We start from the raw sequence: 18383 nt of genomic DNA, 5'->3' as shown, positions 1-18383 counted from the left end.
TAATTTTAAAATAAGTTAAATTTTAGGTCAAATAATTTGGAGACGCCTGCTCCCGTTCGGGCCCCGATTTCCCATAATTGGGGCCTTGCCTCCCCCCCTCTGCTTCACTACTTCAGCAATGAAGAACGTTCGTTAAAGAAGGAAACGTAAAATAAACTTTCTATTCCATTTGGGGGATCTGGGCAACTGCCCCGTATGTCCCTGCCTTGGTCAACCTCTTCTCCCGTTTCCATTTCCTAACTTCCGTGCCTCGCAAAACTAGAAGGATTTTTATTTGAAACCAACAAATTTAATGTGTTGGTTTCGAATCCATCGCTACGAATTATTATTTTCATATAGGTGACTTTCTGTAACCAATTTTGTAAAAAAAATGTTAAAATGTCTCGATAAAAAATGACACCGCATTTTTCGTTTATGCATTGCTAAGACATACGTTTTATTCCGTTGTAAATATTGAATGTTTCTAAAAGTACAAGCATTAAAAAAGTCAAGAATTCAAATAACCACTTTGCATTTTTCATTGTCAATCATACGGATGTTTATTCCGTTTAGTTACCTAATTAAATTTTTAAATGGATCTCCTTATTCAAATCTAAATGCAACATCCGTATTGAAAAAAAATATATATTCTCAATTTAAAATTATGATTACATATTGAGTTTTGATAAAATTGAAAAAGGTAACTAAAAAAATGTGCAATAGTCAAATAGTTTTTAGTTGCACAGAATATGGTATTTTTTTAAATATTGATGCATTATTTCAGATGGTTACAAAATCCATGGCATTTTGCCTTTTTCAATTAAATTCAAATTTAATAGACCAAAGAAATAAACTTAAGCCTATACAATTTCATTGATGTACCCAAGCCTTATTTGATGCTTTCAACATGTTAAATCAAATATTACAAAATATTTCATCGCAAAATGACTTGAATACAAGTTAATTGCTTGATTAGCAGGTTAATAAGCTTGAAATTTTTCGCAATCCTTCCAATATTCATGACAAATGATTTAATTAAATTAAATCATTGTAAAGATTTCTATTAAATTCTTTACATTTACTTCATATAGCAAAATTTAATGTGCAGTATCATATATTGAACTTTCATGATGATTGTTATTTTAATGATATGGTCAAGTTTCCTCTCTATTACCTTGTTCTAAAATTTACTCAAAATATTACATATACTTTTTTTAAAAATTATATTACTTGATAAGTTTACTCAAGATCTTCATACATAAATTACCTTGAAACTGAATAATCTAGTTCAGTTACTCGATAGTTCAATAAATATTCAATTTAGAATGCAAATGAGAACATTGTTTTTATTATAGTATCTCATCTTCCATAGATGGTAATTTCACTTACTACTCAAAGCTTTAATTAAGCATTCAAAACTAAAGTTCCAACTTTTTTCCCATTGGTTAAACAAATATAATTTTCATAGTTGAGAAAAGATAGTTCGTTATACATTTATATGAAGATTTAAATTTTTCTCCCTAAATAGAAGAGTTATCTTCAAAAAAATTTCACAAAGAAAATAAAAGAATGGAAAGAAAACACTTTTCAGTTACATAACTTTTATTTGGTGATACATGATTAAAAAAAGAAATAAAGACATAAAATACAGGTGGTTGAGTACTAATGAGCCCATTAACTACACAATTTCTAATGAGGACCCCATCTACAAGAACAATAATGATAAATGAATTATTTAAGTACCCCTTTCTTCTGCAAAATTTCGCACATAAGAGATTTTAAATATTTAATTTCCGAGACCAGGGAATCATGCTTTTTCTGTAAATCTTTCTGTTCGGATTCCAGAGTAGATACCTCATCCATGATCTCTCTTTGCTCCAACTTTTTCTTCATTCGATACCTTGCTGCAGCCTCTTTGTTCTGGACCTTCTTTCTGTCATTTTTGTTACGAGGTCTGCCACCTTCAGTTTTCTTGTACGGATGGAACACATTATCTAAGGAAACTCTGATCTTTGGTATTTCCTTTCCATTGTTGACAAATTTCCTTTTCCTTACAGACCTTGTAACCTCTTCAATACTAAGATCTTCACTGTCAGACAAGATGGTTTCGGGACTTATATCACATACCATGACAGAAACAGAAGATTCAGCAGTTGCCTCTTCGCTGACAGAACTTGATGTTAATTCACTTGGAGCTGGGCTATACACATCCGAGGATTCAGGGGATCCAAGAAAACAGCTGAAATCTGGAGGAGACTGGCATAAGTCATCAGACGTAGATTGTCCCCCAGGAGTACTGCAATTAGATATTTCACTAGGGGATTGTGAAAAATCTCTTGATGGTGATCTCTCCCTAGGAGTACTGCTGTAAGATGGTGACTGGCAAATCTCAGCAGGTACGACTTGTCCTGGTGGTGATAAGCATATTCCAGTAGATGTTAGGTACTCAGATTTATCAGCAAAGCTTGGTGCAGGAGAACCAGCTTCAGATATAGCTTCATAACTAGGAGCAGTGAAAGAAAAATCATTCGAAGAAGCTGCCTGGTCTTGAGTGCTATTTATGCTGGTGTCATATATATCCGATTCATTTTTGGCAAGATCTGATGACAAATAAGAATCTATATTGCTTGAATCAAAAAGAAGATTGACAGCATCATCTATGAGACGATATTCTTCTTCAGTTGGTGGAGTTTGAAGGATGGTAGATAAATCTACTTTTTCATCCAGCCAATTAAGATCTGAAACAAAATAAAAATCTATAAGAAAATAATGAACTACTTCTCCTTTAGGATACTAATAAATTTTTTATTTGTAAGTACACTAAAAGTTTAACTTTGCAAAAAAATTTATTAAAAACTATACAAAAAAAGTATAAAGCAACAAAGAGGCAGACAAGATGAAAACTTGAGGATGTTATATCAAAAAAGAAGAAGGGGGGGGGGCATTATTGCAACAAATACATAGCAGAATTGGAATTCAGCGATAATATAGCCTTTCAAGGAATACTAAGGATTTTTACAAAAAAAAAAAAAAAAAAAAAAAAAAAGAATATCAAACACTACAATATACTATTCTGAGAGAGAAGGGAAAGGTAATCAAGAAGCACTAGGTATTCTTCTAGATGTCTCTTGAAGATTTAACAGAAATAACAAAAATAAGTAAATAATCTTAAGCAAAATTCTTACTGCAGACACTAGCTTAATATCTATAAAATTAAGAAATAAATTCAAAACTAGATTAAAATTTTTAGTTTAAAAGGCTGAACAACAACAAATGTTATAGAAATAACATGGTAAATGATAAATTCATAAGTAAAACAGCATCACACATACCATTACAATCAGCAGCTTCAAGGGGTAAATCATTATTGATCTTGCCACCGAGGAGCTCATCGAAATTGAGGATGCCATTGGGCTCAGTAGCTGGAAAGAGGGTGGCATCCTCTTGCCACCCTTCCCAGATTAGTGGTTCGTATTCGATCATTTTGTTTGACTCTGACCACCCGGTTAAGAGAGGAGAACGTAGAAAACACATTGTGGAAAAGCCTGGAATAAACAAAAGCAATAATTAATATGACTTAAATTACATTTCATACACTTTTCACAATTTTGTTCATACAAAAAAAATGCTAAGGTTTTGTACAAGTCATAAGGAAGTTTTTAAAATTTTTTAATTAACTTAAATAAATACAGTTTAATTTTTTAAAATAGAATTAAACCAAGATTACAGAAAGATCAAATTAAATTTTGCATATTATGTTCAACACTGAAATTCTAACAAACTGGATTCTGATATTAAAATTTAAGCCCTCCTCTAAACATTCTATATATTTAATTCACTAGCTATAACATTAAATCTACTCCTGAAAGTTTTTTCAACTTCCTTGCGGCATTTCAAACTTATTTTTCTGATTTTTTTTAAAAAAATTTAATATAAAAGTTATTTTCTTACACTTAATATTAAAATACATTATGAAAAATATATAAAAACAACTTAATATTTTTCATTTTAGATAGATTTCTGAGAATTTGGTATCCTATCTTCAACGCAATTAATTACTTTATTTTAAAAAGGCAATTTAATAACTATTGGTTATAGTAGAAAAACTGAAATTTTAACAAAACTTTTTGTAAAATGTTACCATTTCTACGTTGAACTTTTAATTCACTCCTTAAATAATAGTTAATTTTAATTATCTCTATTAAGCATAAATTATTGATAATCTATAAATTATCAAATAAGACAATTTTTAATGAATAAATGAATGAGAAGTATTTTTGTAATATTTTTTTACATAACTATTTATATAACAAATCAGAACTTGGTGGAAGTACATCAAAATTTTATAGCCACTCAAAAACTATTACAGACATTTATTAATGATGCACATTTGTAAATAACTTGAAGCTAAAAACTTGTATAGAAAATGTGATTAACTTATTCATCAGAAAAGGATTTTACATCTTCAAATTAATAAATCGGATTGAAAAGTTCCATAGAATTAGGTCATTTTAATTGGTATGTTTATTCTTCTTTATAATTTTTCCTTAGACTCATCTTCCAACAAGAAAGCAACAGAAATAAATATGCTAAAGACCATTTAGTAAATTGCATACTGTTTGTATGTATAGAGTTCAAAAATAATAATTTTAAATAAGGATGCTTTTAATTAATTACTTGAAAAAATATATGAAATGAAATGAAATGAAATTATGGATCAATGCAATCAAATTCAATTATGGATCACAGTCAAATCTTCATTCGCATACATTATGAAATAAGTTAAAACAATAGTTATACAATTAACGATTTACAACAACGCTTAAAAATTTTAGATTAGGTGAACATTAAAAAAATATATATAAACTTTCCATGTATGGCTATGATAAATTAGCATTATTTGTTAGAGTTTCAAAGTTCAAGGATCACATAGGACCATGCTGCAGAAAACATATGATAAAGTTTCAATGACTTAAGATATAAGATAGAAATTGAGGTCACCCATTTTTTAAATTTTAAATTTATTCTTTTGATAAATATAAAATATGCTTTGTATATTGGGGTAATTTTACAGTATTTAACCAATTCAATCTTGTAACTGAATTAGTTAAAAACCAAACTAAACATTATTTCTCTCATACTAGTTGAAAAACTATTATATAATTTTTCTTCGTTAATACACACTCATTTTTTTTAATGCTTATGCCCTGAATGGAAAAAGACCAAAGTAGCAACTTAAGGATTCAAAATTAAACTGAATAACAATGCGTTATAAAAAATTATAGTAATAATAAATAAAGTATTCTGCTATGCTCGATAACGATCACTTACATAACGAAACATAACAAAACGAAAGAATCGAAAATAACTTTACATTCATATTGCTATATTTTAAAACCATTTTTAACTCTTTTCTAAAAAATTCTTGGTTCTTTTTTCCAATACAAAATTTTGTTTTCTATAATAAACTACTCCTTGCCATTATTTACATCTGATGACACACGGAAGTAAAAGATGGCGGAGTTTTGAATTATATAATTTAAACATAAATTTAAGTAAATATTAAAAATAAACTTACGCCATGATGACTATTTTTGTGCTGGGGCACCAAATGGTGCAAGTGCTTTTAAAGAAAAACACTACTCCATGATACTTCTGAAGACAGCCAACGCAAATACGTTTAATCTCTTTGGAATTACATGGAAAAATGATGCGATATCAAGTTGTTGTGTAATCGATTTTGACGTCACGTTAGTATTCTTCCGCGATTACCCACAACGATCAATAAAAAGAAAACAAGTTAACCAATAGCTGTTTATTTTATTAAATAAATATATATAAAACTATATAATAGAAATAACTTCGGAAAAAAATTATTTAAAATTATTTAATAAATTTGAATTCTTGGAACTAATTACTATGACGTAATAGATAAACTTCGATGACAATAAAATTCGATTTATTTATCAGAATGTAGGCATTTCATTTTCAATATTTATTGCACTAATAAATAATCATCTCTAATTATTTTAATGAGTTTTCACCACTTGCACATTTCAAAATATTATCCTCAACTCACGATTTCGTTCCTGCATCATTTTGGCAAATATAATGAAATATTCAAAAATAATTAATGTGTTTCATAACGAAGAAACCTAATTATCGTTATTACATACAGTCGCTCAAAAATGTATAAGGACCGATATTGTTTCCATTTCGAAACAAATACCCTGATGTGTCTATTTTCTTTCCTTTTGTTCAGTCCCACGAAAGTCCCCATGGACACTGTAGAGGTTTAACCACCAGAGAGCTGCTGGGAATGGAAAATTGTTGTTTATTCATTACTTGTTTAGTTATTATTTACTTTTTTTTCCTGAATACTTTTGTCCAAATGTCTTCGCTTATGGCGGTAGTTACAGAAACAGGTTTCTGTTGAAAAGATCCATTTCGAATAGGAGGGATCGGCCGGATGTATAAGGTTTTTCTTTTTCTTCTTGGCATCAATTTGAGACAGTAAAAAAAAGCTGTTAAACATACATTTTCTCGCTTTAACCGTAGTAGCGCTTTTCTTTATATTAGCTTAGCTTACTTTTATATTTTGCTAACCTTTCCTATTTATTATTACTTTTTTTCCTTGTCTCTTAAATCTTACAATCTTTCAAAATATCCTTTTAGTTTAAGAAATGGCAGACTTTAAAATCACAAATACTTCATATTATGCATAATGTTGAAAGTTTGCTCTGGGGAAGTTTCAGCGAAATCTTTGAGGATAGTTCTTCCTTGAGTTATGATAAAATTCTTAGACAACTGGAAATTTTAACATTGGATGGCATGGCAGTTTTGACAACACCTGGGAAGCACCGTAAAAGGCTTATTCCCAGAAATTTGTAAAACTACACTTTGACAATTGTATTATTCAGCAAACAATCCAAGTTTTTTATGTCCAACAGAAGAAAGTGTCGTCTTTAAAAAAATTACTTCCAGTGTTAGGAGGGAAGGAAAGTTTTCAGAGATCCTTTTCTACTGTACTGCTTTGCTTACTGATAATCATTAAAAAGAAAAGATCCTTTTCACCCTACTATTTGCAATGACAGTTCGTGAGAAAATGATTTTTTTTGAAATAATTGGGTTTCTTTTTCAAATCTAGGAAAATGAAAGCTTGAATAAAATACTGCCTAAAATAAACATGTACTTTTTTTTAAATTTATTTATTTATTTTTGAGAAATAATATAAAGCGATTTCTTATCCCACAAATTTTTCCTTTATCTTCCTGTGTGATTTGAAACTTTTATGAGCCCATCCAAAGTCTTTTTTAAATGTCTGGGCCTCGTTAAAAATTTTCAATTTTTTTTCTAAAGACATTTTAATGGCAAAATTTTAAAATTATACATTTATTCACTCATTCTTTTGCAGATATATGGTGCAATACATTCAAAAAATCATTTTAAAAATTTCCATCGATCCACCTTAAGCTCCACCATCTTTCCTCAATTTCAATGTAATATAAAGAAAACCAAATCTTTCTCTGTGCTTTCAGCATCTAATAAAAAAGATTTAAAATTGGGAAATACCGTGAGATGTTTCTAGCAACCACCCTACCTTCACTAAGCCTTCATTTTCTTCCACGATTTAAGTCAAGAGCTGTAAGAATATAGCAATAACCATTAAAAGTTGATTAATATCATCATACTTCAGATTCCAGCTCTGGGAACAAAAATAAAAATCTTGCTAAAAAAATCTTAATCAAGCAACAGCAAACCCGCAAACAGGAAGTGGAAAAAAGTCGTTTAAATGGCAATATCAGTTTTCATTGAAAGATAAAGCATCCGTGCAAATGAGATACCCATTATAGAGTGAACTCAATGGCCGAAGATGCGGGATTTTATAACCTCTCAACCAAAAATGTGACTCTCACGTGAAATTCATTACGCAATATGCACGTATCATCAAGGTCACAAGAGCCAGACTCAAAAATATTATTCGCCCAATCATTGTATTCTGTTTTTTAAATTTCTGTTTGGTTTCCGAAAACATTAAATGTTTTCATAAAGCATTTCTTGTCAATGCATATGCCCTTTTGGGTTTGGGATCGATTGCAACTTTGTCTTTTTCGAGTTGAATGTACATCAATGCGAATTACCATAGACGCTTTTTTCATAATTTTCGCCACGGCGGCTTTCATTTAGTTTAAAAGAGTATATGTGGATATTACAAGTTAGATGCTTTTAAATTATATCGCTGTGAATCCTCCATACGTAGTGGGGCTTCAAACTTAAGGAATTTCGTTTTTGCGCTATAACCTGATAAGGTGAAGCTTTTATGATTGAAGATGCCTCCCCGATCCGTGTCAACTTTATAATTTAAGTTCAATCGACCCTATAATTCGAACGCAAAAAGACATCGAAAATCCGAATCTAAGAATCAGATCCCGGTTCCTGATGCAAGCAACGATTAGATACGAAGCATCGTTACGAGTGTTCAGAAGAATAATGTGTGTATTGCACATTGGCAGAATGACTCTAATTGTCAAAAAGACAGAAAATTCGATGCAAAGTTTATTTCTGACCTTCCAAAGAGAGGGAGATAAACCCGAGTATGTCTTGCTGACTTACGTTCTGCATACGCTTTATGTATTTATCACATATAGTTGCATGATTCGGATGCAAACACAGCTTGAAACGCAATATAAAAATTTGCACTTCCGAGATTTGAAAGCTCATATTTTCTAAGTTTAGTTTAATTACATTAACGCCCCGTTTTAAAGCAACACTGGGGCTATTTTGGAACGGACCTCGTAATTTTGAAGATCGATCAGATGATGAGGACGACACCTGAGCTGGAACCCCCTTCTCCACACCGCACCAGGAGGAGGGCTTTTGGCCCGGACGGATTTAGCGTGCACCCACTTACACGACGGTTCTTCGGTGGAATCAGATCTCGAACCTGAAACCCATCGGTTTCGGAGGCGAGACCTTACCACCAGACCACCGCAGTTCATCATATTTTCTAAAGTATTAATCATAAGACGAAGAAATTTTTATCTTCTGAGAGTAGTGATGCTAGCTGAAAATTTTCGATACTGAAATCGAATCCTAGACTCTCCATTTCCGAATTGGGGCTTTATATGAAAACTACAGGCCAACATAAATTGCTTGACATCAAACACGATCAATCAGGATAAATTCGAATCCGAGAACCATCTAGATAAAATGGAGATAGAAACTTTTGATCCTCTTCAGGGAAAAAAAATCTGAAAGCAATCAAATGGTAAATAAAATATACATGTTTTTATTGATATACATGATTTTACAAATATGTATATGTAAAAGATATACATATTTTTGGATATATATCGTATTGCACATGTCGAACCGAACATATGGAACAACACTTAAACCCTTGAACCTTCTTGTGTAAAAAATGAAAGATCTACCTCCATGTGTTCGCGAGATATGTGAAGCGTTTTAGAAACTCCGTAGTCGTCATACTGCGCGTGCCTCAAGACAACATATCAGAACAAAAATCAGATGTATGGTGTAACCATGGTGATATAAATGTGATGGATTTTGCGCGTGTTAAACACAAATGCAAATCAAAATACTGGGCAACTTTAAGTTCTTCAGGGACATAACAATGTATAGTATAAAATTCTTAAATCAGAGCACGAGAATAATTGATATTTGCAAGTGAAGTGCGAGTTGCGGAATGAGTTCGCGGCCAAAGTAAGTCACCTTTTATAGACAATTGTTTATAAGCATCCGATTTTTTAAAAATTATACTGGTCCCACGTTTCTTTTTCACATCTGGTTTGGTGATCATGCAATGCCAACCAACGGTATATATGGTACCAACTTATTTCTCGACTAGCAACCCAACAGTCAATATCCATGCACCATTTCCTTTGTCAAATAAACAAATTTTTCTGGAGTTCAAAATTATAATCCTCAAGATGCTTACATAATTTGTTATTTGGGAAGATGAATGCTGAATTTAGCAGATTCAAACTTTTTCAGATGTTGGTCGAATGGATTGTGAAAAGAATCCTTGAGAGTTTCCTATTTTATTTTTATCGTCCGATCCAGATTTGCCGACAGAGATCAGATTACGAAGAGCGCCTTTCAGAGTTTCGTTTTAGTCCCAGCCACATTTTCCAGTCGTTAGATAACGAAAGTTTCTATTTATTGTTATGGTTTGGTCTGGTTTCATGTTCTCTGATATATAAAAAGGGAATCGTCTGATCAGAAGCATTCATTTCGAACAAGATATGGAGACATAAACTTCCTTTGCAAACCTCCAAATTCAATCATCCACTGATTTCAATCTGCCGCCGCTGCAATCATAACAGGAGATCCGAACTCCTCGAAGAAACCATCACCGCATTATCAATGGCTGCCTTCATCATTGGGCTTTTGCAACCCAATCTTCTCTGCCGCAAACAGCCGATATCACAACGGCTACTAAGCCTGGTTTTCCAGAATTGCAAATAGTCCGATATCACGAGGGCTGCAAACCAGGCTCTTCCGATCTATTTGATGTGACACAGGATACCGTAGAATTTGGTTTTCCCTGTCGTTCCCATATCTATCAGATCAGCCTTTCAAAGTTGTCCTGTAGACTGGAGTCGACTTTGAATGACGACAGTGAGGTCTGTTCTCTCGCAACACATGACTATTTGTCGGCAACCAGGGTGATTCGGAGCTCACCGATGAATTCTCCATATTCATTGCTGACAGAAAAAATATTGCTGTGAATAATCATAAAATTTATTAAAGGTGTGAAAAAATTAATTTTTTTTCGTCCCATTGATTTCCTTTTTTTAGCATTTATGTTTTAACCTTCTGACTTCAATCGAGGCCGCTGGTCATTCAAACATCCACAGAACGGTCGAAGCGAAGCGATTTTATTTTTTTAATAGTGGTTGCTTTCTTTCTCAGTGTCGCTGTTGATTAGTGTCTCCAGAAAGTATATGAAGGCAGATACTTAATTCACAGTATGTTTTCTGCTCGCTAGCTTCTAAAATCTCTTGCCAGAATATAGGAAAATTTTAACTCAAGAAGAAATTAATGAAACATTGTTTGATGGTACAGATGAATCTGATTTATCTTTAAGTGATAATGAAGATTCTGGATTTAACAGTTCAAATTATTTTCAAGATGAAAATAAATCTACTTTGTTAGAAAATGATTGATAGGGAAGAAGGTATTGAAGTTTGCCAAAATGAAAATTCGGAACAAATTATAGAATGGAAATTAAATTTGATAGAAAATCAAAATATTTCCATTCCGAAATTTGATCAATTTCGGGTCCAATACATATTTTACAGACAGGTTCTTCAACTTTTCAATATTCAAAACTGTATTAGATTGATGAAATATGTGAACAAATGAGATTCAACACGAATAAGTAGGCGCAATATTGAGCGCAGCAACGTAGATATGAAGATAGGTTTTGGTATCCAATCGCATACGTAAAAGAAAGTTGGGCACTTTTTACAGTTTTATTTTTATGAGCAAACTCAAGATGCCAAGATGAACGGACTATTGGACGAAAACCGTAACCCATGGAAATGAAAGAGAAAAAAGCATGATAGAAAAAAAAACAAATATAGAAAATTAAGTTTATTTTCACATATCTGATAGGGAATCAGAACTAAAGAAGAATGAAAATGGTTTCGCTTCCTCTCACAAAGTAAGGCCTTTACAAAAGCATATTCAGGAAAAGTTTATGGAAATTTTTAAGCCTATAGCAGAAATTTCAATAAGCCTACACAGCAGAAATTTCAATAAGCCTACAGCAGAAATTTGAACAATTACATAAGCTCTTGTCAAATTTAAAAATCATTTAGGAATAATTCAGTTAATGCCTCTGAAATTAGCAAAACAAGGTATAAAAATAAGGATGTTATGCATTCCACATTTCGAATATATCTTGAATTCCTAGACGTATTGCTGAAAGTTTGACAACAAGGAATGGTTTGGAATACTTAGAAAATAAAAATCATGCAGTATATTTTGATCGCTTTTTTCTTAACTGTGAATTTATTGTTGGATTTACATAAAGTTGGAATTTTTGCTTGTGGAACTGCAATGACTAATTGAAAAAATTTGCACTCAGAAATGAAAAGTTTAAAATTAAAATAAAATCATACAATTTCTACTTTCAATCCAATCATGCTCCAAATCTATTGTGCATGGTTGATTAGATAAAAACCAAAACAAATTTCTATTATTTCAACCAATATAAAAACTAAAATTTGTGAGGTGTATAGGAGAAAAGGAGCCGAAAAATTACCAGTTGAATTCTCAGTACTTTTCGTACAACATAATAGAAACATGGGAAATGTTGATTTAGCCGATCAATTCATAAAATATTTTTCTGTAGTGAGAAAATCATCGAAATGGTGGTGTACATATTTTCATTTCTCCTTAATGCAGCTGTTAACAAAACTTTGATTTTAATGAAGGTAACGAATTCTCCGCCACTAAAACGAATTTATCAACTTTATGATTTCAAGTTAGAACTTGGAAAGGAAGGATGTCGCAAAAAGGCTAATTCTGATTTTAGTCCAGCAGAATACAACCACGAGAAAAGGGAAATTGATGGTAGTAAAAGAACTTGCGTTTGTTGCAGCAAGCTAGGTTTTAAAACTCCTTCAGGACATTCAATTAAAAGTTAGTGGAAATGTACAATATGTAAGATCTGCTTATATTAAAACTGCTTTGTTGAGAATTAGTAGCAAAATTATTCTGTGTAAAATATAACTAATCAAGAATTTTCGGAAAAATTTCTACGAAAAATTTCTATTTTTCATTTTATAAATGGAAAAAATAGTATACAACAATTCAGTACTTTAGTTAAAAAAACAACACCGAAATTGCATAGAATTTGAAAATGATTCTCGAACACTTTCCTCAAAAAGGATAATTACAATAACCAGTTGCAGCATTTAAAAAGATAATTATAGTAATATGTACTATTCTATATATTGTTAGTATGAGATACTTGCCTTTATTTGTAGGATCAACAGCTGCCGTTCTATGTTTTTAGTATTTAGTTATAACCTTTCAAATTAAGCAATAGTCTAATTCATATGTAGAAAATTATTGCTCATAAAATAAAATTCATCATAGTTAAATAACTCATGCTACACTTCATGCCCTTAGTCGTTAGAAAAGGAATCTTATGTTTTGAATATGTCATATTCCCACGCAAAAGTAGGGGGATAACTGATGACAGTATAACAAATGCAATTCCTTGAACATCTGGGTTTAAACATATGTCCTGGTCTCTCCTGGGAAGTAAGGACTTCATCAGCTATTTAGACGACAAAAGATTTTTTTGAAGAAAATGCAATGCTTGTACGCATATTATAGAATGTCTGAAATGCTGTGAGTATAATACAGAAATATGAATAAGTTTACTTTTAGAAAAGGAATAAATAAAATAGCAAATGTTTAAAATTACATCTTCTAGCATTGTGGCGGAAATTATTTACTTAAAGCAAGATATCAGACAGCATGTAAAAATAATAAATTAAAAAATAAATAAAATAAAAATTTTATTGTTCCAGAAAACTGTGTTTAAAACAATAGTATGTATTTTTCGGAGTTCAATCTTCCCCATACCAGCTCTTGAACAGTTTTAATTATAAAAGCACGAATAAAATATTTCTTCTAAAAGGTATCTGTCTACGTGCGAAGACAAATTTTTGAAAAAACTGTTTAATTTTCATTTTTAGTTTATTGCAATTCAAAACAATGAATAATACCATTTAAAAAGTTTTATGTAATTTGCAACTCAGTCAAATGGGGAAATTTGGGTAAAAAACTGTGAAAATTGGTGTAAAACGCAAAACATCCTAACAAGAATTCTAATCAAAATTTTCAAATTCTTTTTCTACAAAATATAGTTAGAGCTTTAGTGAAGGCAATGAACTAGGATCTAAGAAATATTTGCATTTATAAGAAAGTTATAGCAGTTCGAGTATTTCCTAACTGAAAATTTATCAAAATTCTTATGCATAAACAACATTAATGAGCTCTAAATAAAAAAACTATTCATCTCAAAACTATAATCCTAGTTCATTGCCTTTAGGATAGTATAAATAACATACATACAAAATTTCATTAAAAAATATTCATAATATTTTGAGATATCATGTTTTGCGTATCAAAATTTTTACAAAATTAAAGTTCCTCAAAAAATGCATTTAAAGTTTTTAATTGTGTTTAATGAAAAATATCTCTCTTTATTTTTATTAATATTCACCACATTTATATGATACACCTTCTTTGTTAACAATTTTATCTGTTTTCTTCTTTCTAACAGCTCTTAATTTTTTCCTGGCAACTTTTGTTGTACCCAATGACTGCCTTTTTGACGTGATGATTCTTTTTTTATCGAGAGAAAGGAAGTGTCTCAGGGTATAATCCCCAGGAGTTATTCCCAGTTCAAAAAAAATGCCAAGAGACCATAAAATCCATCATTGAAAATTATTGCAGTTATTGATGCTCCCAAACGTAAAGTCTGTAGCTCCACAAATGTGTTTTTGGGAATTATTGTCCACAAAAGATTATTGAAGCTTTCATTGGCATTTTGAGCCTTACCGTGTAAGCATTTTTTCAATAAGTTTTGATCGCATAGCTGCATATATGTTGGCTTAATGATTTTAATAATGTTCTTTGGAAGACCTGCATTTGTTTCTTTGAATTTTTTTCCACAGGAAATTGCACGTTGATATTTACACCAACTGTCCTTTCCTGTTGGGCACTGTCCATGCATGGGATGTTTATTATTAGAACATGTATGAGCAAATGCAGCAATGGTTGCACTCTGCATTTGCAATAAATTCCCTGCATTAGCTCTAATTGCTATCCCATAGTAATTTTGCAACTTATTTATGAAGGAGTCTGTTAATTTCCCTTTGCCACCAAGAGATTTATTCGATGACTTTAATTTTCTCAAACGAGTGCCTACTCGCTTCTGAATATGGCCAATGCATTCCAGTTTTGAAACGGAATCTTTCCCATAAATGTCTTTAACTGTATCATAGCCCTTAGAGTCACCATCTCCATAGTATTGTGAATAAATGAGTTTACGACAACTCTTGGAACGCTCAAATATTCTGTAAGCACCAAGCACTTCCATACTTCCAGATGAACCCTTATGATTTGCACACTGATGTTTTGATGCTCATGATAAATTCAGCTTTTTCGTGTGACACCATTGGCAAAACTGAGACATCACTTCAATATCCAGCACCTTACCACATGTCACAGAGATTGCACTCACTACTCCATTCAGTGATGAAAACCCTCTCCGTTGCCATGTTCCATCAACAGATACACCACATTCAGTAATAGCAGCAGGGTTTTTATTGTCTTTTAACTCAGTAGCAGCAATATTCATTGAATTTTCTGCAACAGAACGAGCAGCACGAAGAAGCTTCAGTTCCTGCATTCTGAATGCTTGTTTGGAAAGAAAAGATGGAAAATTGAGGGTAGCAAAAAATTTCTTTCCAGCTGTATAACCCTTTCCAATGATTCTAAGTGCACACACAAGTCGAGTGTTTATTTCATTGGATGTGTTTTTCTTTTTAGATGAAGAAAAACCTTTGTAAAAGGAGCAATTCTTGCATTTGAGGCAGAAATTCGAACACAATCCAAAGGTAGAATCCTCTATCAAATACAAGTTGCTTTTGAAGCATAAAGGACAACATAAAAGAGTAAAAACACTTATTAATATCTCGATATCCCTAATTCAAAATCCAGAAAGGTTATTTGTTTTCAAATCCGGAACATTATCTTCACATAACTGCGAATTCAGCAGTTTCTTTTCGCTGCAAGTCTTTTGTTTTGAATCTGATACACCAACAGAGTCCAGGGGTGTTTGTGGGACCCCAAAAAATCCCCTGAAACTTTTACGGATTTACTACCGACATTTTGGAGTTTCGAGAAGGGGGGGGGGGGGAAGAAATGAAAAATTACGATTATGAAGTATTGAATGACCTAATTATAAAAGTTCAATGAATTACTTTTTTTGCAAAATTAAGACCTTTGAACTCAGGTCACGTGATCGCACATCTGATCGAACGAAGCCTCTCCCTTTTTTTTCTGCCGAGCCTACTTGCCGAAAAGAATCCAGAAGAGAATGTCCGAGAACCGGGGGAATGAGTCATAACTCGCAATAAGGAAAGAACAAAAAAGAAGTTTTCCCCCCTTTTCACGCATTATCACTGCCTTTGGAGAAAGAAAGGAAAAGTTTTCACCACACACACTGACCTTGCGTTTTCTGCTTTCAAAGCAAACAAAATTACCCAGATCAAAATAAATAATTCATTATTATTCCTACTTCCTTTTGAACGACGATCCCCGGAATTTCCGGGTATCGAAGTTCAAAATCCCCGGAATTCCGGAGTTTCCCCGGAGCACAAACACCCCTGAGAGTCTGCAGCTTGCATGGAAGAAGAATGCCTATTTCCATGAAACTTTCGTTTCTTACTTCTGTTAATGCTTTTTCCACCCATTTAAAACACTTTTTAAACAAAAAGCAATAAATATTCAAATCAAACTAAGCTGTATTCACTCGAAAAAGCAAAGTAAATAAACATATAACACGAGACGAGCAGATGTTTTCAAACGCAAACAATGTTCGAGAAGCAGCTGTTGCCAATCTTTTCTGTATATAAAGAGCTGAAAATTAATTCAAATTTAGGTGGCTTGCACATAGTTTTGTATAAATTTAAAAAAATAATTAATTTATGATTTTAGGAGCGTATGTTTGATGAAACGACGAAAAACATTCAACTTCCGGTAAGCACTTCCGGTTTCGTTTTCGACTCTTTTGAATTACATAAATCTTCATATCTCCATTTCTATCAATCGTAGGAGAAAAATAAATACAGATTTAGAAAGCTAAATAAATGCACTTTAAAATAAAAAAAATAAAAAAAAATTGTGAATTTTGACCAAAAGTGGCCTTTTAGACGTAGACAGATGAAAGAATTTTATAAATCGAGTGAAAATTGGCTGATATTGCATCTTCAGTGCACTGCTTAAATCAAAGAACGTAATTTTAAAAAAATGCTATTAAAAGTTTCCGTTGATTAGAAATTCGGAGTTTGATCGTTATCTTTAAGAAATAAGACATTTTTTTTTCTCCATAGTATTCACATTTTCTATTTAACAGCTATCGTGGGCTAACAAAAGTCATTTAAAAGGGGCATTTTTAATTTGAATAGTTTTGGTAGTATACCTACAATATTTGAAAATGATACATATCAGCTAGAAAGATGATATTTGTTCCTGATAAATATTCTTTGCCCTGTGTTGCATCTTGTCAGTAAATTTTTAAAATTTACTTTGTTAATAAAGTTATTTCTTATATATCTACATATATCTTAATAAGTTTTCAATATTAAAACTTTATTTCCTTTAAATACTAATAAATAAATCCAAACAATTGCTTTGGAAATAAATTAACATATCATTATAATTTCAAAGAGTTCTTAAGTGTTTACAATAAGTAACTCTTAAAATTAAAAAATAAAATGAAAACTCTTGAAAGATTGAATCTTCCATCGCACCAATGGTTTTAAATTTTAATGAACATGAAAGTATGCTATTTTAAAGTAATATTTTTACATGGAATTCATATTTCCGTAATTAACAAGCTATACAAAGCGGAAAAAATGGAGCTTTTAGTAAATCTGTAAATGAAATTATCAAGTGTTATTAAAATTTGTATACGGCCTCTTATTATTCAACAATAATTTGAAATTTAGGAACATGGCGATATGAGAACACCCACCCCACACACGTTGTAAACAAACACTTAACTGTAAGAAGGGGCAGGGAAAGTTTATCTTTTATCGTCTTTACTTTCGGCCGTTTTGGATTTTAAAAGAACTATATTTGAAAGAGTAAAAGGTTAAAAAAATTGAAAATACTATTAAAATCCCATTTTTCATTAGACAGGAAACGCACACACTTAAACTGTATATAGCTGTAAGAACATAAATGAATAGAGAAGTTAAGAGTTTGAAATTTTTTGCTATTAAATTGCCTTTAACAATGTTATTTTACAGAAACTTTAACAATGTTTCTTTAACACGTCCTAAATTAATTAAATTTTGAAATTTTGATACTAAAAAGGTTTTTCGATCTGATTGAATCGTGCAACTGTCGGTGCGGGATTGTATAAATCCACAACTTCGAAAATTTCTCTTGAAATTCCTTTTGTAAAGCTGGCACTATAACGCGCCAAAATGACTGATGCAAAGCCTTCAAAGCATGCAGGAACTAGGAACTAAGAGTTCTCAAAGCCTTTTGTGGGACCGAGCAAAAACGTGGAAAAAATGATTGCCTTGAAACTAGCGGAAAACATATGGTTGAATATATATTTT

The 18383-nt window shown here is 31.6% G+C and overlaps 1 protein-coding gene across 1 annotated transcript; it reads right to left on the bottom strand.

The window, feature by feature from the left end:
* Positions 1 to 1563: 1563 nt before the first annotated feature.
* LOC129989093 (uncharacterized) lies at positions 1564 to 5716 on the bottom strand. Its single transcript, XM_056097417.1, has 3 exons — positions 5558 to 5716; positions 3312 to 3524; positions 1564 to 2717 (listed from the first exon to the last, which is right to left on the bottom strand). Exons 2-3 carry the CDS (start codon positions 3511 to 3513, stop codon positions 1711 to 1713), a joined length of 1209 nt encoding a protein of 402 aa, XP_055953392.1. The 5' UTR covers positions 3514 to 3524; positions 5558 to 5716; the 3' UTR covers positions 1564 to 1710.
* Positions 5717 to 18383: the final 12667 nt, after the last annotated feature.

Source organism: Argiope bruennichi, chromosome 10 (genome assembly GCF_947563725.1).
Source record: "Argiope bruennichi chromosome 10, qqArgBrue1.1, whole genome shotgun sequence".
In the NCBI taxonomy this organism is placed as follows: domain Eukaryota; kingdom Metazoa; phylum Arthropoda; class Arachnida; order Araneae; family Araneidae; genus Argiope; species Argiope bruennichi.
The sequence above is the reverse complement of the archived record's forward strand: the minus strand, read 5'-3'. Positions and strand labels throughout refer to the sequence as shown.